Source organism: Mandrillus leucophaeus, unplaced genomic scaffold (assembly GCF_000951045.1).
Source record: "Mandrillus leucophaeus isolate KB7577 unplaced genomic scaffold, Mleu.le_1.0 Scaffold182, whole genome shotgun sequence".
Classification (NCBI taxonomy): Eukaryota; Metazoa; Chordata; class Mammalia; order Primates; family Cercopithecidae; genus Mandrillus; species Mandrillus leucophaeus.
The window spans coordinates 665,551-690,702 of record NW_012101832.1 but is presented as its reverse complement, the minus strand read 5'-3'; the positions used below and the strand labels follow the sequence as shown (position 1 = coordinate 690,702).

General features: G+C 41.0%; 1 protein-coding gene across 4 annotated transcripts in view; it reads left to right on the top strand.

The window, feature by feature from the left end:
- The window catches only part of SMAP2 (small ArfGAP2), an 82,122-nt gene extending 60,802 nt beyond the window's left edge, over positions 1-21,320 (top strand). For all 4 annotated transcript variants that reach the window (XM_011977640.1, XM_011977642.1, XM_011977644.1 and 1 more), the window contains 9 exons: positions 4,360-4,493; positions 6,264-6,349; positions 7,377-7,455; positions 10,656-10,742; positions 11,799-11,880; positions 12,907-13,016; positions 13,811-13,976; positions 14,413-14,729; positions 19,960-21,320. In XM_011977640.1, coding sequence (XP_011833030.1) covers positions 4,360-4,493; positions 6,264-6,349; positions 7,377-7,455; positions 10,656-10,742; positions 11,799-11,880; positions 12,907-13,016; positions 13,811-13,976; positions 14,413-14,729; positions 19,960-20,085 — 1,187 coding nt within the window. In that variant the 3' untranslated portion in view covers positions 20,086-21,320. The remainder of the gene's footprint in view (positions 1-4,359; positions 4,494-6,263; positions 6,350-7,376; positions 7,456-10,655; positions 10,743-11,798; positions 11,881-12,906; positions 13,017-13,810; positions 13,977-14,412; positions 14,730-19,959) is intronic.
- The last annotated feature ends 3,832 nt before the right edge of the window (positions 21,321-25,152 follow it).

Sequence of the window (25,152 nt, the reverse complement as noted above, 5' to 3'; positions counted from 1 at the left end):
TATAGTCACTCAACTGATTTATTGAACACTAGGTCTTATTTCTTCTAACTGTATTTTTGTATTTTTGGGGTTTTTTGAGACAGGGTCTTGCTCTGTCACCCAGGCTGGAGTGCAGTGGTGTGATCTTGGCTCGTCACAACCTCTGACTCCTGGATTCAAGCAATTCTCCTGCCTCAGCCTCCCCAGTAGCTGGGATTACAGACGTGCCACCATGCCTGGCTAATTTTTTGTATTATTAGTAGAGATGGGGTTTCACCATGTTGGCCAGGCTAGCTAACTATATTTTTGTACCCATTAGTCAAACTCACTTCATCCTCCATCCCCCTACCCTTTCTGGCTTCTAGAACACCAATTTACTCTCTCTCCATGAGATCCACCTTTTTTAAACTCACTGACATTTGCAGCAACACAGATGGAATTGGAGATCATTATGTTAAAACAATTGGTTTCACTTGCATTTTTGCAAGTTTACCAGATTAAAGTAGGCTGGCCTTGCAGCAGCAATACCAGGTACTGTGGAATCTAAGTACCCACCACTTAGGCTGACAGCCTTGGGCCTTCTTTCTTTGCCTGTGTAGTGGGGGCATATGCAAGCACAAGGGCAGGGTGGGGGTGTGTAGCAGAGAAAGGGAACAGGTGAGGGTTTAAAAAGTGCATTTTCAAGAAATATTTTAAGATCAATAAAGGAAGCTGCTTAAAATTTCATGTTTTCTAGAAGACTTTGAAATTGGGTCTAGGGTAAATTTCTTCTGTCTAATATTCAGTTCATTTTGGTTCTGGTATTTTAGGACCAGAACTCATATTCCTTTCCAAAAAGAAGCACTCTGGCTGAGCGTGGTGATTCACACCTGTAATCCCAGCCCTTTGGGAGGCCAAGGCGAGTGGATCACCAGAGGTCTGGAGTTCGAGACCAGCCTGGCCAATGTGGCAAAACCCTGTCTCTATTAAAATGTGAAAGTTAGCTGGATGTGGTGGCATGTGCCTATAGTCCCAGCTACTCAGGAAGCTGAGGGAACAGAATTGCTTGAACCCAGGAGGCAGAGGTTGCAGTGAGCCAAAATCACACCACTGCACTCCAGCCTGGGTGACAGAGTGAGACTCTGTCTCAAAAAAATAAAATTAAAATAAAAAGAAGCACTCCGTGGTGTTGCACAGAGTGTAGGTATATATTACATATATGAATGAGTTAACTGGCCCATATCAGGAAGATGAATGGGAAGTGGGTTCTGGAAACCTCATTCGATACCACGTCCTTATATATAGTCCTCAGTTATTGTCCCTCTGTGTTTTAGGCACTGTGAGGTGAATGCTATGGTACCCATTTTATAGATGAGGAAACTAAAGCTCCGTCTCTCAGAAGGTCACACAGGTAATCATTGAAGGAACTGCGCTCAAACCTAAGTCCTTACTGGCAGCAAAGATTATACTTTTAATAACTACAACTGGCAGAGCATGGTTGCTGACACCTATAATCCCAGTGCTTTGGGAGGCTGAGGTGAGAGGATTCCTTGAGGCCAGGAGTTCACAACCAGCCTAAGCAACATAGGGAGACCTTGTCTTTAAAAAAATTTGAAAATCAGCCAGGCATGGTGGTGCATGCCTGTAGTCCCAGCTACATGGGAGGCTGAGGTGGAAGAATCTCATGAGGCCAGGAGTTTGAGGTTACAGTGAGCCATGATCTTGCCTCTGCACTCCAGCCTGGGCAACAGAGTGAGAGACCCTGTCTGTAAAAAATAAAATGAAATAAAAGTAACTACACCATTTCCCCATGTTTTCAGCCATATAAGTAACATTTGTCTCTTTTATTTTTCTTTTCTCTAGTTTCAGAATCTTTTGTGGAACATGTAGTTATTCACTAATAAATCTAGTGTCTCAAAACTAAAAGAGACTGAGTATCTGGGATATAACCATCCCTATATTCACTGGGAAAAGGTTTCAGAAGGGATGTCAGGTGGGGATCTGCGGGGGAGAAGAGGCCCTTCTCTGGCTTTTCATGAAAATACAGTTGCCTGTATTTCTGTACTGAGGCCTTGTCAGTGGCTTCAGAGTCACCCCAAGGCTCGAAGTCTTAGCCTTGCATTCCTCAGAAGCAAAATGACTTTAAGTACTCTGGAGTGGGAGCTGTGACAGTGGCTTAGATGATTGGGAATTGCCTTTTCCCATCTTAAGGCCAGGAAGCACACAGTGTAACGTTTCACAGCTGACTTTCAATTTTTAATGCATGCGTTTGGCTTCTGACTTTGTTAGTAAACAAATACATCTTAACTGTCTTATGAGTTCTAGACTCTGGAATCTAGAGCAAAGAAAAAATGCTTTAAGAAACATGAAATATTAACTTGGTGCCATTTTAAATCTTATATAACTTAGATCTTATTGAAGTTCCTTTATGAAAACTGTAACCTAAAATGGATAGACAGCATGCTAAGAAACCCCATTTACGTCAGTTTAGGGTTTTCATTTTGTGTTTGACGTGACACTCTCCCACCTGAAACAAGTGTGCAGATCGTTTTTGTGTTTATAAGATACATGGTGGACCAACTATGTAAATCCATCTAGGAATGTGAAGGGACTAAATATCGTTTTAGAAGATAAATCTGAGCTTGTGATAACGATAAGGCATTGGGATAAAATTTCAGGCAGAGAGCACCACCTGGTGGTAATAAGGAGAATGTGAGCTTTCTGTTGCAGTATTTGCCATAGTAAATAAGTGATATCTTTGTCAAAAAATTACATTCTTATTTGTAATAATCATGTATTCAAATTTCTAAAACTAATTTTCTGCCACATGATTCTAGCATTTCTTCATTAAAACTGCTGTCAAAACCTTCAGGCTGGCCAGGCGCAGTGGCTCACACCTGTAATCCCAGCACTTTGGGAGGCTGAAGTGGGAGAAGTGTTTGAGGCCAGGAGTTCAAGACCAGCCTGGGCAACATAGTGAGAGCTTGTCTCTGCAGTAAATAAACATATTAGCCAGGCAGAATGGCACACGCCTATAGTCTCAGCTACTCCAGAGGCTGAGGCAGGAGGATTGCCTGAGCCCAGGAAGACGAGGCTGCAGTGAGCTATGATGGTGCCACAGCACTCCCTGTCTGGGTGACAGCGAGACTGCCTCTAAAAATAAAAATTGAAAAACCTGTTGGCTAACCAAATAATTGTCTGTGTCCTAAAGAACTGAAGTCTTGTGCTCCTTGTCGTTCCAAGCGTAGGTCCTGTTTATCTCTATAGAAAATCGGTGTCCTTTCACCTCTTTATTGCATCCTCTAATTTTTATGTCACGCTTATTTTATGTGGTAAATTTCTGCCAAGTGGGATAATGGAGAAGGAAATATTTCTGAGTTTTCAGTAAGTTTTTGGCAGGTTTCATATGAGTCATTTTTTTTTCCTGGGTGAAAATTATGAAGAGGAGTGTGATAATTTTTCAGAGTGATTATTAGGATGAGTAAAGCTGGCAGGGGATGGGAGCTTCTGTAACAGTTTTGAATTAAAATTCATATTTGAGATTTCTTTTTTGTTGCTATAAGCATCTTTATTATTTGGCAATCTAGAAATGAGATACTTCAGTAGTTGAGTAAAGTAGGAACATCAACCTAAGGGGAAAGGATCCTATTAAGTTAATGCGAATGCATATTTTATAGGCCTGGGGTTGGGGGGAGGATAAACACAGTTTCAATTACAGGTTGAGCCGTGGACAATCATGCCTTATCTATCTTTCTTCCTGGTAGGAAAACCGAATATAGGCCACCACTAAAAAGTGGTGAATACAGGCCCATCACCACTAAAACGTCTCTTGGGAGAGGACTGTTTATATAAGGTGCTCAGCCAAATAGAATATGATATGGCTTTGCACTCCTGGGATTTTTCTTAATATAAGTAACAGTCTTGTAACATCTGCGTTTCAACACTCATATTAGCAGACACTGTAAAAAAAATTGTACCATGCACAAATGCCCACATATTATATAATTCTGTTTGTATTAAATGTCCAGAATTGGCAATCCATAGAGATAAAAAGTAGATTCATAGTTGCCAGGGGCTGGGAGGGAAGAGTTGGGAGAAAATGGGTAGTGCCTGCTAATGGGTTGGGATTTCTTTTGGAGTAATGAAAATGTTCTGGAATTAGATAATAGTAATCATTGCACAACTATGTGAATATACTAAAAACCACTGTATTGTACACTTAAAAATTTTAAACTAAAGAAAAGCTGACACGTGGAGGAATGAGTAGAGTCAATAAACAGATGGTTATGGTAAAAATTATTTCACTTACGTTCTAGCAGAAATGTCTGATAATCTAATATTGCAGTTTAGGCCTTGAATGCTGTAATTTGTACTTTATTGCCCTGTTCCTGACTTTCACAGGGCCGCGATGGGCCTCTTGGAACATTGGTGTGTTCATCTGCATTCGATGTGCTGGAATCCACAGGAATCTGGGGGTGCACATATCCAGGGTAAAGTCAGTTAACCTCGACCAGTGGACTCAAGAACAGATTCAGGTACTTAGCCCAAGAGTGAGTCAGCTGCTCCCATATATCCATGTAAAAGGAATTCCAGATGAATTTCAGTCAAACCAGGCACAAAGGCAAAGATAAAGGAAAATTTAGTTGTTAAACACTTATGTCAAATTCTTGTACCTTAACAGAAATTTTTATTCTTTCTATTTAAGATACAAGTTATTCTACCTATATTTTACCTCCTTAAAAACAGAAATAGTCTATGATCTAGGACTCCATGGGTCCACAAAAGTATTAAGAGGGATCTTTGGGTGATTTTCTAAGACTCTTAGCACTTGCAGGTCTAAAATTTATAGTTTTGAATATTCACTTTTGGTCGGGCATGGTGGCTCAATCCCAGCACTTTGTAAGACCGAGGTGGGTGGATCGCCTGACTCCAGGAGTTCAAGACCAGCCTGGGCAACAGAGTGAGACACCTGTCTCTGCAAAATACAGAATTAAAAAGTTAGCTGGGCCTGGTGGTATGTACCTGTAATCCCAGCAGTTTGGGAAGCTGAGGTGGGAGGATTACTTGAGCCTCTGCAGAAGTGGAGGCTGCAGTTAGCCATGATCATGCCATTGCACTCTAGGCTTAGAAACAGAGTGAGACCCTGTCTCAAAAAAAAAAAAAATCACTTTTAAAAAAAACCTTCAAATCATAGACTTATGGAAATATTTTATTGCTAAAATGCATACATGAATCTTTGTTTTAGACATGGAAAATATTTTAATGGTACATAATATTAAAAAGATACCATTTTTGTGAACTCATCTTTTCTGTGATTGTTAATATATCTTTAGACACATACAAACATGGAATTAGATGATAACATTTAAAATTTCAAAAATTTTAAATTAATTTAAACATAATTAACCTTAAAAATATATTAAATAAGACAATGTATATATTATATTTATTGTTATCATCTTAAAAAAGCTGTAACAGCTGGAATGCATACGTGAATCTTGCATGCTGTTAGCTTGGTGGGCTTGGAGTGAGACTCCTAAGTTAATGAGTCTGGCTGACCTAAGAGCTGTACCTTGATATAGCTTCATTATTTTTTATTCTCTTCCTACATTGAAAAGCTTTAATTTTAATTTTTTCTTTCTTGGGAGTAAAAGGGAAGCCCCCCCGCCCCCCAAATCCAGTTGCTAAAGTTGGTAATGGAAAAAGAGGTTACTCTTAACGAGAAAATGGCTTTAGAAATTGCTTTAGACTGTATTTATAGTTGTATTAAAGGTCTAAAAAGGTGAGTTAGATTTTTCAGTTACACTTTACTCTGTCTTATGAAGGAAATTGTATGCCATGAAGATATTTGGGGATTTGGAGACTTAAAAAGCTCTTGGGATTTATCCCTCACAAGTGTTAAGGAGTCTACTTAAAAGCCTAATGGGAAACACATTTATTGGAATTGATTAATAGTATAAACTCAGAATGCTAACACTGATCATTGCCTGCCAAGTAGACATTTTAATTGGTAGCTGTGTATCTAAGACTGTCAAATGAGATCTTGATTTATTACTGAATTAAATGTATCTTGGTACATAGGTATTTCAGTAAAAGGAACCTATGGAGTAGGGGGAAAGACAGCTTGGGGCAAATGATTGGGAATTCCTAGTAAGGTAGAGAGAATCATGAATTGGAAATCAGAATCTTGGTTCTGACACTCTCTAGGTTGGTTCTTCAATTGTACAGTAGTGGAATTGGGTGAGAAGTTTTTCAGTTCTTTCTTGATCTGACATGCCATGTTTCTACATTCTCTTTGGTCACAGTGCATGCAAGAGATGGGAAATGGAAAGGCAAACCGACTTTATGAAGCCTATCTTCCTGAGACCTTTCGGCGACCTCAGATAGACCCGTATCTTTTCTGGAGCAACTTAGAAGGCTGAGTGGTATTCTGATGTTTGGGGAGAGTCAAACAAGACTCCAGTCCTGTAATGTGACTGGGTCATCTCTATGTGGATTAGTCAGTGTCCTTGCTTGCCCTCCGTCCTGCAACCAAGATGCACAAAAAGCACATGTATTTGCGAATGTCAGAATTGTCATATGGTGTCACTTGAAGAAGACTCACTCTGGAATTAAGACGGCAGTGATTTCACTGTGTATTCTTCCATAAAGTTACATCTCCACTAGTTTATTTTGGACCTCTGAAACTATTGTTTAATTAAAAATAGTAGTTTATTGTGCTCTGTTAACCCTGGCAGTCAGCAAAATGGCCATTCATTTTTATCATCTTTTTATGTCTTGGGTGAAAGAATTAACTGTTGTTTACCAGTTTATCAATAACCAATAACTTTCTTCCACCATCTGTTCAACAGAGATAGCACCTAGGACACAAAACCAAATCCCCTAAAGGCGGTGCTTCTCAAAATGTAGTTTATAGATCATCTTGTTAAGGTTCTTTTTTTTTTTTTAATGGATTCAGGTGGAACCTGTTAAACGCAGATCTGGGGCCTTGCAGAAGACCCACTGGTCAGAATTTGGCAGTGGGGCACAAGAGTTTATGTTTTCAAGGGGTACTTACGTGCCTTTGTTTGAGGCCTATTGACCTAAGTGCTTTAAAATAGACATTTGACTGCTTTACCTATATTCTAGAACAGCCACAGATGTATAGCCACCTCCAATGTCAATTTGTAGATTAGTTCCACTTGCTGCTATCATTATGCTGAAGGAAAAGCATAGGAAGTAAGGATTCCCTGCTGTAACTGTGAAGGAAGCATTTTAAGGCTTTGGTCAGAGAAATTGCATATGAACAGGCAGGAGCCATGTGGGGAAACCAGGCAAGAGGGAAGGAGGAGAACAATGCTCCATGGAACACAATTGACCTTTTATCTTCTTACTGTTTGAGAGGCTTATTTGATTCATCCTTAATAAGCTTTTTGCAGAGCTGTCGAAGGATTTATTCGAGACAAATATGAGAAGAAGAAATACATGGACCGAAGTCTGGACATCAATGCCTTTAGGGTTGGTTATACATCTTTCAAGTTTTGTCCATAATAAGTAATTTGCTTATTAAATCAGGCCAGAGAACACTTTGAAGAACTGCTACCAAAACACTCCAAAACCATCTTTTAAAAAATGCAAAAGTAGACCAAGTGTGGTGGCTCATCCCCTAATCCCATCACTTTGGGAGGCTGAACTGGGAGGATCACTTGAGCCTAGGAGTTTAAGAACAGCCTGGGCAACAAAGCAAGACCCCCATTTCTACAAAAAATTTAAAAATTAGCCAGGCATGGTGGTATACACGCCTGTAGTCACCAGCTACTTGGGAGGCTGAGGTGGGAGGATCACGTGAGCCAGGGAGGTTGAGGCTGCAGTGAGCTATGATTGCACCACTTCACTCCCGCCTAGGCAATGGAGTTTGACCCTGTCTCAAAATAAATATTTAAGCAAAAGTAAAAAATGCCAGTTACTGAGTCAAGACCATGCGATATCATGAAAAAAACTTCTGCCTATCAGTGAATTCTTTGCCTTAACCTGTAGTTAGAAGGTGTTACTGATGATTCCCAGTTTTGAATTATTTCTTGAGATGGACATGTTACATATAGTAGATCAAATAAAACAATATAAGTGTATATGTACTACACATATGTCTATCGACATAGATATATACACACATATATACTTTTTTCCTGTAAATGAAATCAACAAAAGTAGGTGTAATTAAATCACCAGTTTCCTTCAGTTTGACCAATGTATATTTCCGGCATTACCTGCGGATAACCAGTGTGTTGGTGGACTGATTGCCAATGTGACCCTTGTTTCTGAGAAGGGTTTCAGAGGGAGGCCGACTACCAGTTTCCAAGAACACATTCCACCCTAGGCATGTTGAGAATCTGCAATACAGCGTATGATAACTAGAACAAATATAACACACGGGGGACAGACAGCGACAGCATGGTTTCTGAAAGAGGAAAATATGCCTAACTAATGACAACTAATGGAGAACCAATATATATGACTATTTAGACCTTTAAATAACCTTTAACAAGATTCTACAGAAAATTCTCTTAGGAATAATTAGCTATTTCTCTAGTCACAGAATTATTGAGAGTAAGGGATTCTTCACTTCTAGCACAGGTCCTACCTATCTATCATCTATTCTAGTTATGTAATAATGATATCATAGACAGTGAAATCACTGTTTGCGTGGAGCTCTAAGCCCTTCTGGGTAATTAAAAGTTAAGCTAATTGGAATCTGCTTCAGATTGATCTTATGAAGCTATGTGAAAGGGGCATTTAACTGGTAGGTGAATTTCAACACAGGCAAGTAAGTGTAAGGTAATACATACAGTTAGGTAAAAATGATTCCTTCTCAACTTTGTATGAAGGACTCTTATCTTGCAGTCATCCAGAAAAGGGACTTGTCAGTATCATATCTGTGCCAAGAAAGAATTAACCCAGTGTGCAGCTACAGCTTGGATGGCATCATCAAAAACAGTTTAGAACCCAAGCACACACATTTCCTTTTATCTGTAGAAAACTGTGGTCTGTCTGCCCAGCTCTGTTCATTGTGGCTAAAGATATGAACTCAGATGAGGTCAGCCAAGGGTATCTGAGATAATTCAGATGGTGAAGGAGTAGAGTTGCTGTTTGTACACAGCTATTGTAGAAACAGCAGCTCTGCCCTCAGGGTATTCATGATTACAATGCTGGTGTCCTGTACCCATGAAAGCAAGCCCAGTTACTGGATATTTTTCTTAGGAAGGAAATAACCTCCCATTTACCAAAAAGCTATTTCAGAATTTGTTATTTAATGTACTTAGATTTTTTTCATATTCTTGTGAAGATTTTTATGCCAATAATTAATATTTGCTAAGTAAAGACATTTAATATCAAATGAAAAGAAACTGGCTTTGTTAAAAACTATTCTTTTTATAATGGACAGATAAAACATTTTTAACTTAAATGAAATGTCTGTATTAAAGACATATACTTCATATGAAAAAGCTGCATGTATTGATTATAAGATTATTTTAGAGAAAATGAAAACTAAAGTGAAATATCCATGCATACTCTCACTATCTTTGCTAATAATTATCTTCTTGGTGTGTTCCTCTTTCTTTCTATATAGTTTCTTTTTGGAGGCATAATTATAATACAGTTATATAGACTTCTCCTACCTTCATTCCACTTAACATATTTTTCTATGTCGCTTATATGGTATTTATAATTTTTAATTGTTGCATCATCTTTCAGTGAGTAGCTAAATCACTGAAAGTAATAATTTATTTTACCATTTCCCCTCTGTGGCATAAGTGTTGTTATTTAAGGTTTTTTTAGCATAGATAATTCTGGGGTGAACTTCTTGGTGCATTTAACCTTTTTCATATTTTGGACTATTTTCGTAAGATACATTACAAGATATGATATCATCTGGGTCAAAGGATTTCAACATTTGTCTCTTCCTAGTTTTGCCAATATACTTTCCAGAAGTTGTACCATTTGACTCTCTCTCCTCAGCATTGTATAAGAGTACTGGTTTCACTTCATCCCTACCAACATTATAGAAAGATCTTTCGCTCTGCATAAAGTGCATTTTAAATTGCATTTTTTATCACTGGCAAGACCAAACATGTTTTTCATATGTATGCTGTACTCTGTATTCTTAAGATTACTTTGTGGTTTTGTTTTACATTTAGATGTTTATTTGACTTTAAAACTTAATTTTTGTTCTTCTAATCTGTAAACTTGAAATTAAGGTTTATTTTCTGACTGTTAAAAAAAGAAATGACTATTGAGAGGACCTATGATTGAATTTATGATATCACAAAGGACATAAGCTGAGTAAGATGAACTTATTCACTAGTATACCAAGATGAGGGGAGACCTCTCAAAGCATGGGCAAATTAAATTTGGGGCACAGATGGGTAGCATACTGGTAAAATGTTTTAGCATCTGTACATAGCCTCGACTGCAAATATCAAGAGTCATGAGTGGGTTAGGAGGGCGGGTGCCTAAGGTGTTTGGAAGACACATCGTACAGCATTGAGGCTAATGTGGAGGAGGTCAACTCTCATGCTCCACACCAAGACCCCGGCCCTCAAGCTTGCATCAGAATCGGTAGGGATTTGGGCTGTCCTTTTCGGACACTTGGAATTATGATTTATCAAACTATTAGTCACCTTGGGCCCTGTGTTCTTTGTCTTGTTAAATCATTATAGAAAGAAAAAGATGACAAGTGGAAAAGAGGGAGCGAACCAGTTCCAGAAAAAAAGTTGGAACCTGTTGTTTTCGAGAAGGTGAAAATGGTAAGTTGGGAAGTATTTGCACTGTATGGACAGCCTCAGGTATGTGTATATTTGTGAAAGGGAGAGTAGGAGGCCTCATGGTGAGTACCATTGCACCATCACAGCTGGGGCTAGAGGATTCTGCATCTGGATTGGATCGCCTGCTATCACCTCTGCTCTCCCATTACCAGTTGCTGCCTAAATCTGCTCTGAAAGAGCTTCTCTTTGGGGTCAGATGGGAACTCGGGAAGTGCATCTGTTCCGTCTAAGCAAGAGGCACGTTCCAAGCCAGAATGCCAAGGCCGTGGGACACCTTCTGAGCAGATGCTATTTCCACATTAGTCCTTCTCTTGTTAGACCTTCTGTACCCCATTTTCCGATTTCAATGAAGAACAGTCCAGAAGTGAGGCCATACTAGACCATTTTAAATGATCCCTTATATTCTTGCTTTGTCATGTTGAAACAGACACGCTTCTTTTTCCACAGGACACATTGTGGCTGTAGTAGTAGAATCTCTAATATAAAAGCTTGGAATCTTGGGAGAGAGGACTTTACTTACTATTGCTTAAGGAAGAGTCTTTTATCATCATTCTGAATCACATTGTCTATGGACACAGTCACTAGTGATATTGGCAGAGTGAATTAGGTAATCTTTAAACCGACCTCCCTTTCGGTGTTAAAGTAAAAGGTTTTCTAACCACTGGGAGATTTGTTGGCTCTTGGCTCTTGTACCATCAGATACCTACCTTTATTCTTGGCTTTTCCTGGGACCAAAAACTGCTGCTTCTGTTGGATCCCCTGTTCTGTGGTTGTCTTGGTTTCAGAAAGATCTGTCTCTTTAGGACGCCAGACAATCACAGGCGATATCTTTGTTTTTCGCTTCAGGTTTGGTTTATGCACTTCTGCCTCCTGACTTGATTCTTTCACCTGACACTTCCTGAGTTTCATTTCTTTGGTAACTCTTTTTGAATAACAGTACCCCTACCCACAAGAACACCGTAGCTTTACAGTGGAGATGGGAATAAAGAGTTCAAAAAACACCTGCTTATTTCTTTCTATAACATATTTTCACCTTAGCCACAGAAAAAAGAAGACCCACAGCTACCTCGGAAAAGCTCCCCGAAATCCACAGCACCTGTCATGGATTTGTTGGGCCTTGGTAAGAGTTGGACTTTTCAGCTTCCATGTTCTTACAAATTTTGATGAATTCTCAGTGACCCTGAAGATAGGTAGAGATGGGATTCTCCAGTTTTGTCTTCATTGCTAAGACTGTTCTCTCACACTCTTCCTGATCTGTTTTATATCTGAACAGTTGCTCTAAGGAAGTGTTTACCATGACACTTTTCAGAGCAACAGTATGGTGTAGTGGTTAAGAGCATGGCCTTTGGAGCCAGTGTCCCGCTGTGTTACTCACTGTCTATGTGACCTTGGGTAGTTTACTTAACCTCTAATGTTGCTTTCCTAATCTGTGCAGTGAGAATGAGTCTCTACTTCAAAGGTGTTGTTGGAAGGATTAAATGAGATAATGCCTCTAAAGCTCTTAGCCCCATGCCTGGTACATACTGAACCCTCCATAAATGTTAGCAATTTTGCTAAACAGCACCTTTGAGCCTCATGTCACTTCCCTGTACTCCACTCCCTGCCTGCATTCCTTTCATTTTTCAGATGCAGGCTGTTTCTGAGATGGCCTGTGGTCATTTTTCTCTAAACCTTTGAAATCCTGAACTAGTGATTCTACCGTTTCAGAAAGAAAGCCTATTGTCTGCCTTTCACAGCACTGGTGGTTGCACTTTGTTTCCATCTGCTTCTGCTGACTTAGGTTATTGGCTACTTAGGTTTCTAATTTCTGTACCTTTCCTTGCTCTCTGAAAATGAACCCTTCATACCTTGCCCTTTAAATAGCCAGAAGGGAGCCAGCCAGCCCCTCACTGTGGTGCTGAAATAGCCTTCAGGCCTGGACTTCTGCTGCCCTGTGCCTGATAGCTGGGCTACAGGCTTTCCCAGATTACCCTGGGAATGTGGGGTGAAGCCTCTTTTGAGAAGCCCCATCCATGCTAGATGGTTCTAGAAGTCTAGATTTCTAGGTCCGTGAGATTATGGGCTACCTTTGCTTTTTGTCTAGAATAGAAGGAAGGCGTGGGCTTAATAAGCAGTGCTGCATCTTAACTTCAGTCTCTCTTTCTAGATGCTCCTGTGTCCTGCTCCATTGCAAATAGTAAGACCGGCAATACCCTAGAGAAGGATTTAGATCTCTTGGCCTCTGTTCCATCCCCTTCTTCTTCAGGTTCCAGAAAGGTGAGTCTTGTGGGCTCCCCAGGATTAAAGAACATTCTGAAATGGGTGATTTTGATATCTTAATTATAGAACCAAGTCATGCTTCCTTGGTGGAGTTGGACTTTGGTTTTCTTTATTCTTCATTCTTCCCTTAACATTGTGTCATTTCTGTCACAATCTAAGATTGCTGTTCATGCCATTTTTTTATCCTGCTCAGAAAGAGTGGGCCCTTTGAGTTGCTTCTGTGGAAAGTGTGTGATATTGTGAAGGCTGATACTTGAGGCTAGCTCCTAGGCCTGAGTTACTGCCAGAGAATTGTGGGTAGGAAGATTTGAAACCTTTAATGGCTACCATTCGTGAAATGCCTGCTATGTCTTGGGCACAGTGTGAGGTGGTTTTTGTATATCATTTTGTGTATTTCATTAATAATTTCACATCTTCACCACAAACCTGCAAAGTGGGAATTTTACAGGTGTGGAAACATTAGTTCATAAAAGTTATGTCACTAACCTCTGGTTATACTAGTAAATGGCTACACTGGGATCTAAACTCAATTCCCCCTGCTGCGTCATTTGTGGGTTGTTTTGTTTGTTTGTTCCTACCAAATCACATGTTTTGGTGAAAGGAAAGAATTGTAACAGAGCTTAATTATCAGGTGTTTTCAGATATTTCAATGGTAAAAATGTCAGGAAGCTATTAACTTGAACCATGAATTCTTATTGCAGATGTTAGGAACAGCAGAGAGGGAAGGGAGATCCTTAAGGAGACCCCCATGAGAACCATTTCAATTCTTCCCCTGCCCTCTTTGCCCTAAGGTTGTAGGTTCCATGCCAACTGCAGGGAGTGCTGGCTCTGTTCCTGAAAACCTGAACCTGTTTCCGGAGCCAGGGAGCAAATCAGAAGAAATAGGCAAGAAACAGCTCTCTAAAGACTCCATTCTTTCACTATATGGATCCCAGACGCCTCAAATGCCTACTCAAGGTAGACTTCCTGGGTATCATGGCCATGTGCCAGATAGAGACATGAGGGCTTCCATGCAGGAATTATTTACTGTGACAGAGGATAGATACTTTGGGGACCAGGATGTCATACAGCAAACAAACCTGAACATGACCAAAGTATCAGCAGATAGAAATTAATGTAACTCAGAGTCATACTTCTGTGGAGTCTGGGGTCACACTTCGGTGAAGTCTAACTCAAGGTCTGGATCTGGACCCTAAAGGGAAAATGACTCAGTCAGCAGCCCATTGGTAAGCCATAGCAGGCCTTGTAGAGACTCTGACTACTTTGCTGTGTAAAGAGCATTGTGAGTAGAGTAATCCTGAGAAATTCCAGCTGGAAAGGGGTAGCCAGGGAGAGTTTGGGCTGACTATGTTTTTCACTCTTTAACAGACCTGTATGTGTGTTGTCTTGACAGCAATGTTCATGGCTCCCGCTCAGATGGCATATCCCACAGCCTACCCCAGCTTCCCCGGGGTTACACCTCCTAACAGCATAATGGGGAGCATGATGCCTCCACCAGTAGGCATGGTAGCTCAGCCAGGAGCTTCTGGGATGGTTGCCCCCATGGCCATGCCTGCAGGCTATATGGGTGGCATGCAGGCATCAATGATGGGTGTGCCGAATGGAATGATGACCACCCAGCAGGCTGGCTACATGGCAGGCATGGCAGCTATGCCCCAGACTGTGTATGGGGTCCAGCCAGCTCAGCAGCTGCAGTGGAACCTTACTCAGGTAAGCTATCCCATTTTACTTGCAGCAAGAGTTTTGAGCCTTCCTCAAGTTTGTTTCACTTTGTACCTCTCCACTATCCTTTGAGTCCTTTCCATGTAAATGAGATAATGCCAGAGACATTGTTAGGTTTGCTTTTTTTTCCCCCTAGAAGGTCTGTCTAAAGTCATCCTTTCTGAGGAAGAACTCCTCAGTTCTGTAGAATTCCTGTAGAATAAGCGCAACTGCCTAAATCTGAATCTCTCCACACATTCTCAAAAGCAAAAACAAACACACAAAAAAACCCTATACAAACAATGAATGCAGATATTCTCACAACAATCTCATTTGGTAGACAAGGTTCAAATGGCATGGCAATGGGCATATAAACACCAAATCTAGCAGAGCCAGCATCACAGAGGAGGCTGTAAAAACAGAAGATGGAGCAGGGGCCTAGCAGTAATACCACAGATAAAGTAACTCCCCAGAAGGAGAAGGACCTACCCTCATCAAAGACATCCTGAGAACAGGTCTGAGATGTGGCAGATTAGAACTCTGTTTACTTGGAGGATCAAAAATAGGAGACTTGAGATATATAGGAGTATAGGTAGTAACCTTGGGAAAGCATTGCTTCTCGGGGAGATGGGCATGGCCTAAAAGGAGGAGGTACCCTTTGGAGGACTGGTGGTGAAAGGAAAGAAAGACACGAGAAATGGAAATGAGAACCACAAAATCAAATATACACCTTCCTCCCTCTTCCAAAATAACCACTTCACTAATAAAAGATGGTGCTTTTAATCTAAGAAATTTAGTAAGCCTCCCCAAACCCTCACACCTATTATTGCTGATTGAGAAAAAAAATAAGACCTTACACAATAAACCAAACATGGCAGCTGACATTTGTGCAAAACTACTACAAGAAGAAAATAGAAAATGAAAATCAAAACATTTCACGTAATGAATATTCTCCCTCAAAAAACAGTCATGAAGCAGAAGAAAATCATTACACTATTTATCAACCTGAATTAAATGTCCTTAAACAAACATTTGCAGATAAGACAAAACACCTTAAATCAGAAATTCAAAAACTTAAAGCCAAAATGGATAAAAAACTGAATGTTGTGAAATGAAAGTTTACTGAACTCAGAAAAGAAATTGAAGAAAAAGCCAAAATGTTCTTATAAAGACTGAGTTACAAGTTAGCCAAAGAACAATAGATTGAACTGAAAATATATTTGGCATTGAGGAAAGGCATGAAACAGCTAAGAGAATAAAAACTAAACATAGAAAGGAGTAAGAAGAATCAGATGGAAATTAATATAGAAGTTAGGCAAAGAAAACCTAACATAAATATATTTGGAGATGCCCAAAGAAATAAAGACAAAATAAATAAAATATGGGACAGAATTAATGTATTTAAAACTACAACACCAGAAAACTTTCTAGTAATAAAAGACTTGGATATAATAGGGGAAGAGCCCATTGTGTATCAGGGAAAATTGACCCAGAACAGTAAACTCTAAAATATATCCCGGTAAACCTACAGACTTTAAAGAACATTAAAAATGTTTAGGGTGGCTGGGCACGGTGGCTTACACTTGTAATCCCAACACTTTGGGAGGCCAAGGCAGGCGGATCACAAGGTCAGGAGATCGAGACCATCCTGGCTAACACGGCGAAACCCTGTCGCTACTAAAAATACAAAAAAATTAGCCAGGTGTGGTGGCGGGTGCCTGTAGACCCAGCTGCTCGGGAGGTTGAGGCAGGAGAATGGTGTGAACCCGGGAGGCGGAGCTTGCAATGAGCCAAGATTGCGCCACACTTCAGCCTGGGCGACAGAGCGAGACTCCATCTAAAAAAAAAAAAAAAAATTGTTTAGGGCTCCAACCTTTTCCATACCTCCTTCTCACAAAAATCTGTCACAACAAACAAAAAATACCCAGGTTGACATCAGACTTCCTAATAGCAAAATACAAAAAGAACAACAGGGAGAGCAGTATTTTAAAGACGCTCAAGTATATGCAAGACAAGACAAGCATTTTACAGCCAAGCCAGCCAAGCCAGCCAAGCTAGCCTTCAGGTATCAAGGCTGTAAAAAATAAATATGCAAGAACTCAGGGAATATCACACTTACAAGACTCTCCTGGGGAATCTAACAGAAGATAAACTTCATCCCCCTAAGAGGTGACTGGGGTCATTTTCATTTTTGTCAAAAGAACTGATGGTGAGAATTGAATGTTTAATTGAGAATCTAAGACTAAAACAAAGGTAGTGACCAGAATATACATTATATTCTGACAAACAGGTACAACTAAAAATAATGGAAGGAGAAGGGAGAAAAGTTGAATAGTAAATATTGTATGGGAAATAAGTAGAAGTCAAAGGATGTAATAAGCTGACAAACCAAAACATGGAAGCTTGAATAAGGAAAAAGCAGACCAAGGACATCGCTAAAAAGTATTAGTATAAAGGTAATCACTAAAACAAACATGTGGGATGTTCTGAATACCAAGATAATTTTCCCTTCCCTTCCCCCTCCCCTTCCCCTTCCCCTTCCCCTTCCCTTCCCCTTCCCTTTTCTTTTTCTTTTTTTTTTTGAGAGACAGAGTCTCACTCTGTCGCCCAGGCTGGAGTGCAGTGGCACAATCTCGGCTCACTGCAACCTCCACTTCCCGGGTTCAAGTGATTCTCCTGCCTCAGCCTCCCAAGTAGCTGGGATTACAGGCACCCACCACCACACCTGGCTAATTTTTTTGTATTTTTTAGTAGAGACGGGGTTTCACCATGATGGCCAGGCTAGTCTCAAACTCCTGACCTCAGGCGATCCACCCGCATTGGCCTCTCAAAGTGCTGGCATTACAGACATGAGCCACTGTACCCCACTGAAAATTTTTAAAAACAGACAACAAAGTGCAGCAAATACAATAAACACAGTTAAAATATAATATGATGGAATAAAGACCAAACATACCAGTCATATCAGTAGGCAACTCGTCTATCAAAAGAAAATGATGTTCAAATTGGCTCACAACGCAACACTAGTTTTGTACTAGGTACAAAGAAATACAAAGTGATTTAATGTGAAAACCAAGAGACAGGCAAAGTAATACCAGAGAAGTGGTATGGTGCATGTGTACTGCACATGTGCATGTATATGCTATCTTTATCGGGGTTATACTTATTTATAAAAAGTATTTTTATGTTTTTGTTTCTCCGTGGTCCGGAATAATTTACGTAGTACTGGTCTTTGAAGGTTTTGTGGAATTCCTGTGTGAAGTTTGTGGTCCCTATTGCTTTCCTTTGTAGCAAATCTTTGATACATTTCTCTGTTTCTTCTATGGAAGTCAATTTTGGAAAACTGTATTTACCTAGATTTTCCATTTCACCAAAGTTTTCAAATTTATCAAAAGTTACGCCAAGCAGTCTCATTAATTTTTTTCAGAGAACCAGGATTTTGATTTATTGGTGCTACATTTTTCTGTTTTCTACCTCAATTTTTGGTGTATCTTTCCATATGCTTTCTATGGGTTTACTTTGTTATTTTCTAGCTTTCGTAGTGGAGATTTTAATTTACTTATTTTCATTGTTTCGTTTTTATTTACGTAAGTAATGGAATGCTGTAAGTCTGATGGGAATATGTCAGAGAGACACATGAGCCAACTTCCAATGGCTCTGACTGGCCAAATGTGAGACAATTTGAACATCAAAAAGAGTAACAATAGTAATGGATTATGACATACTGAATGGGAAAAAAAAAAAAAACCCATGAGTCCATGGTGATATTTTTTAAAAACCAGGTGTGGAATGGAAGGAGAAAAAACTTTCTTTACAGAAGAATGATAGGAATTGTAAAAAGAACAAAGGATTCCCACATTTGCAAAGAAATGCCCTTCAGATTATTTATTAATTATAATGAAAGAAATATAGCCACTACCTTAGCCAAGTGATCAAACATCAAATTACTGGCAATGGAACAAAGTAATACCATGTGCTTCCTGATATTTTGTACTAAGAAAGACATCGTATCTCCTCCATAGAATCTTGCCAAAAATATTTAACCTGGATCCAATTATGAGAAGATGAATCCAAATTGTGGGATATGCTACAAAATAACTGTCCTGGGTTCTTAAAAATGTCAGTGTCAGAAAGAAATGGGAGGAAGTGGTAGGGAAACTGTTCTAGATTAAAGGAAACTACAGAGATCTGGAAATGAAATGCCATGTGCATTAGAATATTGTGTTAATGTTAAAATTCTGGAGTGTGTTCATGGTTTTGTGGTTTTGTTAAAGTGTTCATTCTTATGAAGTGCCTCCTGACTTAGGAGTGAAGTGTTGCGATAGCTGCAGTTTTTTTTGTTTTTTTTTTTTTAAATCTGCGGCTTTTGATGCTTATCAAAAAAATGTAAGTTTTTATATAAGGAGGGAGAGAAAATATGGCAAATGTTAACAGTTGGTGAATTTAAGGAAGAAGATACATGGGTTTTATTGTACTATTCTTTCAACTTTTATGTAAGTTTGAAATTTACTTTGAAAGTTGGTAAAGAAAACGAATTTATATAGAAAATGTACTAGGCTCAGGAAATTCAAGGCATTTTTCTCCATAAAGTATTTTTCTGTTCACTGCTAGGGGGCCAGTCTTTCCATCAAATTCATGAAGGACCCCCGCCCTATCCTGCCCGAGGCCTTATTCCACTGACTTTTCTTCCAGCTCCTTCCCTTCTCATACACCGAAGACACATTAGTCTTTTTTACCCCCTGCCTTTGTTCATTGCGAACAGTCCCGTTCCTTTTTTCCCCCTTCTGCAAATGAAAGAGGCTGCTCAAGCGCTTTCCCTGACGCTGACAGTAATAGCTGTGCTGAAGATGAGGCGGGAGCACTGGGGAGGGGGCTTGCCTTTCAGCTTTTAGGATTGGCCAGGCAAGTTAACAATAGGCCCCTTTTATTTACGATGAGGGACTGGAAAGGAAAAAGAGAGGAACTCATGCTGATTTTCTGTCAACTAGATCCAGATGCCAGGATGCCTTCTTTCCCTCCCTGAGCTTTAGTCTCTGTCAACATTGCACTCCCAAAAAGTCGTTCATGTACATGGCCTTGAAATGATCTGACTGCAAAGGTCCAGGGTTTACTGTCCGTAACAGTTTCCCTTTGTCTCATTCTCCCCATCCTGGCAGAGAAAGGGACTCCCACTCTGCCTTTTGCACTAATTGGCAGAATGCCCACGGCCTGGTCTGAAAGTCTCCTCTCTCCCTTTCAGATGACCCAGCAGATGGCTGGGATGAACTTCTATGGAGCCAATGGCATGATGAACTATGGACAGTCAATGAGCGGCGGAAGTGGACAGGCAGCAAATCAGACTCTCAGTCCTCAGATGTGGAAATAAAAACAAAACACCTGTATGGCTGCCATTCTCTTCAGCCCTCGCTCTCCCCTTTCCACAGCCTCCACCCCTGACGCCCATCCTCTTTTCCTACCTCTCTGTTTGGTTTAGAAATTGCTCAATAAGTCATTTGGGGTTTGGCATCCTGCCCAGCCACTTCCCAAACATGAAGACCTCTCTGTTGCTTTATGTTGTACATGCCCCATAGCCATCCCAACGTCCTCCCCAGTCCTCTCCTGGCACCAGCACCTTAGAAGTTGTTGGCAGAAGGCACTTAAACTGTGGGAGAAACGTGCACACCTTTGAGTACCTTCCCTCAAGGTTAAAGCTCCTGTCAGACTCTCAGAAGGGTCTGTAGGTGTTGTGTATTAGGCAAACGGGAAAGCGTAGAGGTCCTTCTATATATGTTAATAAGCTGTTTCTAAGTGTTTAAATTTGAAGGGGAAGCATCATGTTCTCATGATTTATGGGAATGAAGCAAGTACTGAAATCAAACTAAATACTCCCTGGGCCCTGGGTCAGTTTGACCCTAGCCCTGTGTTGAGGCAAGCCCCCTCCTATGAGGATGAGCAAAAATTCTACTCTCTTCACCCTGAGTTGCTTTCCGGGTCTGGGGCTTCAGGACTTGCTGCTTCAGTCAGCCTTTATTAGCACCAAAGACTTTATGAAGATCCCACACACGGACACACATCCCTTGCTGCCTCCCACCTGCCTTCAGTAGGATCTGGCTCCGTGGCTGGAGGACAAACCCCTAGAGTGGGAATGCAGAGCTTAACGTGTACTGCTTGTGTGTGCACGTGAGAGTGTGTGTATGTGTGTGTGTGTGTGTATGTGTGTTCCGCCTCCTATCCTCTCCCCATCTGCTCTGGGTATTTTTGTTTTTGTTTAGTTTTAGGTTTACAACAGAGAGGAGTTAATTTATCAGCAGCCTAAAACTGTTGTGTTTTTCTTACAGTTTAAAAAATGCCATGTCATTGATAACTCCCTTTCTCCCTTCCCTTCTCCCAGTCTGCTGATGACTCTTTCATGCCTGTGTATCCGGGTGCTCTGTTTCCCCACCGTTCCCAGGTGTACGAGGCAGAGGCCGGGACAGCTTTCCTCTCAGTCATTGTTCACCCCACTTGAAAATTCAGACAAGAAAACTTTGCTTAAAAGATTTCATGTGTGGGAACTACAGTTCCTGGCTGCCTTTCTCCTGTGTATGTGTAAATTCCTTAATAAATATTGCAGGGAAGGACTGTTTGCTTGGCCATTACTGTGCGTCACTCTTGGAGGAGGGTGCGTTACACTCAGGTTTTCTGTTTTCCAAAGGCAATTCTTTCACTTACTGTATTTTGGAAAATTCTGTACTTCTCATACCCAAGGGCGAGGCCCAGGCTCCAGCAGTCAGAAAGGGGGCCTCTCTCCACTGGCGTCTAGAGCTGTGAACTGAGGGAACTCCGAAGATCAGCACCTGCTAGAGTCAGAACATCAGAGCGGCATGCCTTTCCCCCACAGATGGAGAAACTGAGACACGGAGAAAGGACATGGTTGGCTGATGTCCACTAGAGAACCCTGGGCAGAGCCGGCAGTAGCCTCGCAAGTGTCTGGATTTCCAGCCCCTTGTTCTTTCCCTATGCCATGGCAATTAAGTAGTGAGTTGAAATTCCTCTCTGCCGAGAGAGCAGTAGCTTTAGCTGATAAAGGTAACTCACCCCTCTCTGAGCTATCGGAACTGGGCTTTCCAAATCAGTGTCAGGAATGAGAAACAGGACACTCATTCCTGGGGGCAGTACGAAACACAAAAGGAAGAAGACCGTCTTTGGTCTGTTTCCTTCTCTCCCTTTGACTCCCTTTCTGCTCTCAACAGATGTGATCTTTGGACCCTTCCTCCCTTTTTTCCTTTGAGTACACGCTTTGAGTCCTTACAGATGTAAGTGGGAGGACAGCTCAGTGACTAGGAAAGTCAGCTCTGGGTCAGGCTGCCAGTGTTCCTATCCCTTCCTACGCTGAGCAAACTACTGAACTCCTGTGTCTCCGGGTAAAATGGGGACGATGGTAATAGTTAGGATAATAAGCAGTTCCTGTGGTATATTTAGCACACTATTGGGCACTTAGTAAGCACTCAGGTATTAGCAGGTATTGCATGCCAGATCTGTGTTAGGCAGTAGCTCATTTGACTAACATTTAATAAGTGTCAGTAATGTGCCAAACACTGTTTTAGGCTCTAGAGACAAAGCAGTGAATAAAAACTCTCCAATCTCATAGGGTAATGTGGTAGGAGAAATGGATAATAAACAAATAGATCTAATTCAGACAGTATAAGACAGGGGGAGAGAGTGGGTATGGGGCCATTTGGATGGAGTGGTCACGAGAAGGTTACATTTGGACTGAGACCTGAATACGCAGCCAGTCCGTAGAGATCTGGAAAGAGTTGGAAATAGTTTGGGGGCGTTAGTTTGGGAGTCGTGAGGATACGGGTGTTATGTAAAGCCATGAGAGTGGTTGAAGTCACTTGAGAAAATAGAAGAGAACTGAGTCTGGGAACCCATCAGCGTTTAGAGGTTGAGAAGGATGAATAAGATGAATCTGAGATAGTTTCTGGTTAAGAAGCTCTTGGTCTCATGGGGCAGCAAATTTATAATTTCTTTTTTCCGTTTTTGTTTCTGAGACAGAGTCTCGCTCTGTCACCCAAGCTAGAGTGCAGTGGTGTGATCATGGCTCACTGCAGCCTTGACCTCCTGGGCTTACACAATCCTCCCAACTTCAGCCTCCCCAAGTAGCTGGGGCCAAAGGTGTGCACCACCACACTGGGCTAATTTTATTTTATTTTTTTTGTAGCGACAAGGTCTCCCTATGTTGCCCAGGCGAGTTCCTGTGATCCTCCCACATTGTCCTCCCATAGTGCTGGGATTACAGGCATGAGCCACTGTGTCCGGCCTGTAATTTCCTATACAGGTGGATAATGGGAGCTGAGGTGAGGGGGGACTTAGCCCATTCAGGAAACCTTCCTGAAGAGAGTGGCACTTGAGCTGAGTCTTAAAGGGAGAAGTAGCAGTTAACCAGTGAATTGGTGTGGAGAAGAATATTCCAGACAAATAGTGTCATGTGAATAAGGATATAGAAACCTACAAGAGCATGGAACATTTTGAGAGGTACAAACGTATTTCTAGGGTATGATGTGAGTGTGGTGCGCTGTGGGAGAGGTGGAGCTGGACTAGGTTGGGGGGCCTTTCCACACCCTATGAAGGAGCTTAGCCCAAAGTGTAAGTGGTGGAGAGACTTGGTAGATTTGAGTCTTAGATAGCTCACTCTTGCATCACTGTGAACAGCACATTTGAGGAAACAAGACCAGAGGTAGGGAACCAGAAATGGCAAGAGCTGACCTAGGGCTGTGGTGGTGGGGGTAGGGGAGAATGGAGGGGCTTAGAGTAGCAGTTAATGATTGATCATGAGGCATGTGAGATGCTAAAAGGTGTTCCACAGAAATGCTAAATAAAATAAGCGTTTTATTTGTCTTGGAAAAGACTAGGTTATATCACTTCATATCTAGAATATAGTATCTACAAAGTAATCTCTTTGAAAAGTCCTGTAGTAGACTTTTTTCGTAGTTTTCTAGCACTTACCAATACTTATTTTACCATGGAGTCAATTTCTCTGGTATATCTAATAACCATAGAATACTATTTGGGGAAAAGCAACCAGAAGAATACTTTAGGACAGGAGTGTCCTATCTTTTGGTTCCCTGGGTCACATTGGAAGAATTGTCTTGGGCCACATGTAAAATACTGATAAAATGTGATATCTGATGAGCTAAGAAAAAAAAAAACATAATTTTTTGTTGTTGTTGTTTTGTTTGTTTGTTTTGTAGAGATGGAGTCTCACTCTGTCGCCCCAGCTGACTCTCGGCTCACTGCAACCTCTGCCTCCCAGATTCCAGCAATTCTCCTGCCTCAGCCTCCCGAGTAGCTGGGACTACAGGCGCATGCCGCCACACCCGGCTAATTTCTTTTGTATTTTAGTAGAGACAGGGTTTCACTGTGTTGCCCAGGCTGGTCTCGAACTCCTGAGCTCAGGCAATCCACCTACCTCAGCCTCCCAAAGTGTTAGGATTACAGGCATGAGCCACCAAGCCCGGCCCTCATAATGTTTTATCAATTTGTGTTGGGCCTCATTCAAAGCCATCCTGGGCCGCATGCAGACTGTGGCCCGAGGGCTAGACAAGGTGCTTTAGGAGGTAGAGTTGGAAGGTGTCAGTATTGGATAAGATGTGGGATGGAGAGGGAGGAAGCAGTCAAATCTCCCATGTTTCTAGATTATGTAAAAGAATTTACAGAAGGAAGAGAAGCTGGCTTTTCTCTAGGAAGGAAGAAGTAGATAATTAGGAGTTTGGTTTTAGGCTTGTTGAAATTGTGTTGCCTGTGTTATATCCAGGTCTGGCTGACCTGGATTTAAATTGGATTTAAGAGTCTGAAGTTCAAGGAAGAGGTCAGGCTGGAGAAATTAATTTGTGAGTTAGCCCATGGAGGTGGTAACTGATACCATAGGAGATGGATGGGAATCACATAAGGTGGGTTTGTAAAATAACAGCAGTGGGCTGGGACAATTTGTGGGGAAATACTTATTTTTAATAGAAGTTAAGGAGGAAAGGCCCAAGAAGGAGAGAAGGTGGAATGGGGATGAGGAGGAATAGTCAGAAAGTTATGCAAAACAAAACTCTAGGAAAGTACAATGTCAAGGAACCCTAGGAACTATACTATCTAGGAAAAGGGATGATCACAAACATCAAATCAGCAGGAAAATCTAGAGAGATAAGGATTGGTAAAAGGACTACTGAATTTAGCATTTGGAAACGGTAAACTTCAGTTGGAATGGTAGGGCCAGAAACCAGATTATAGCGAGTTGAAGGGTGAATTGAAGCAGTTGTAAAGTAGAGAAACAGGCGCTATAAAATTAAATATACCTCGTAAGATTTAAGAACAGAAACAGAGTATGTAAATTCCAAGCCAGTAAAGAGGGAAAAATTAGAAAATGCAAATAAGCAAAAATATCAACCATCCTCTTGTCCCCCAAGAAAAAGGCAGGGTAATA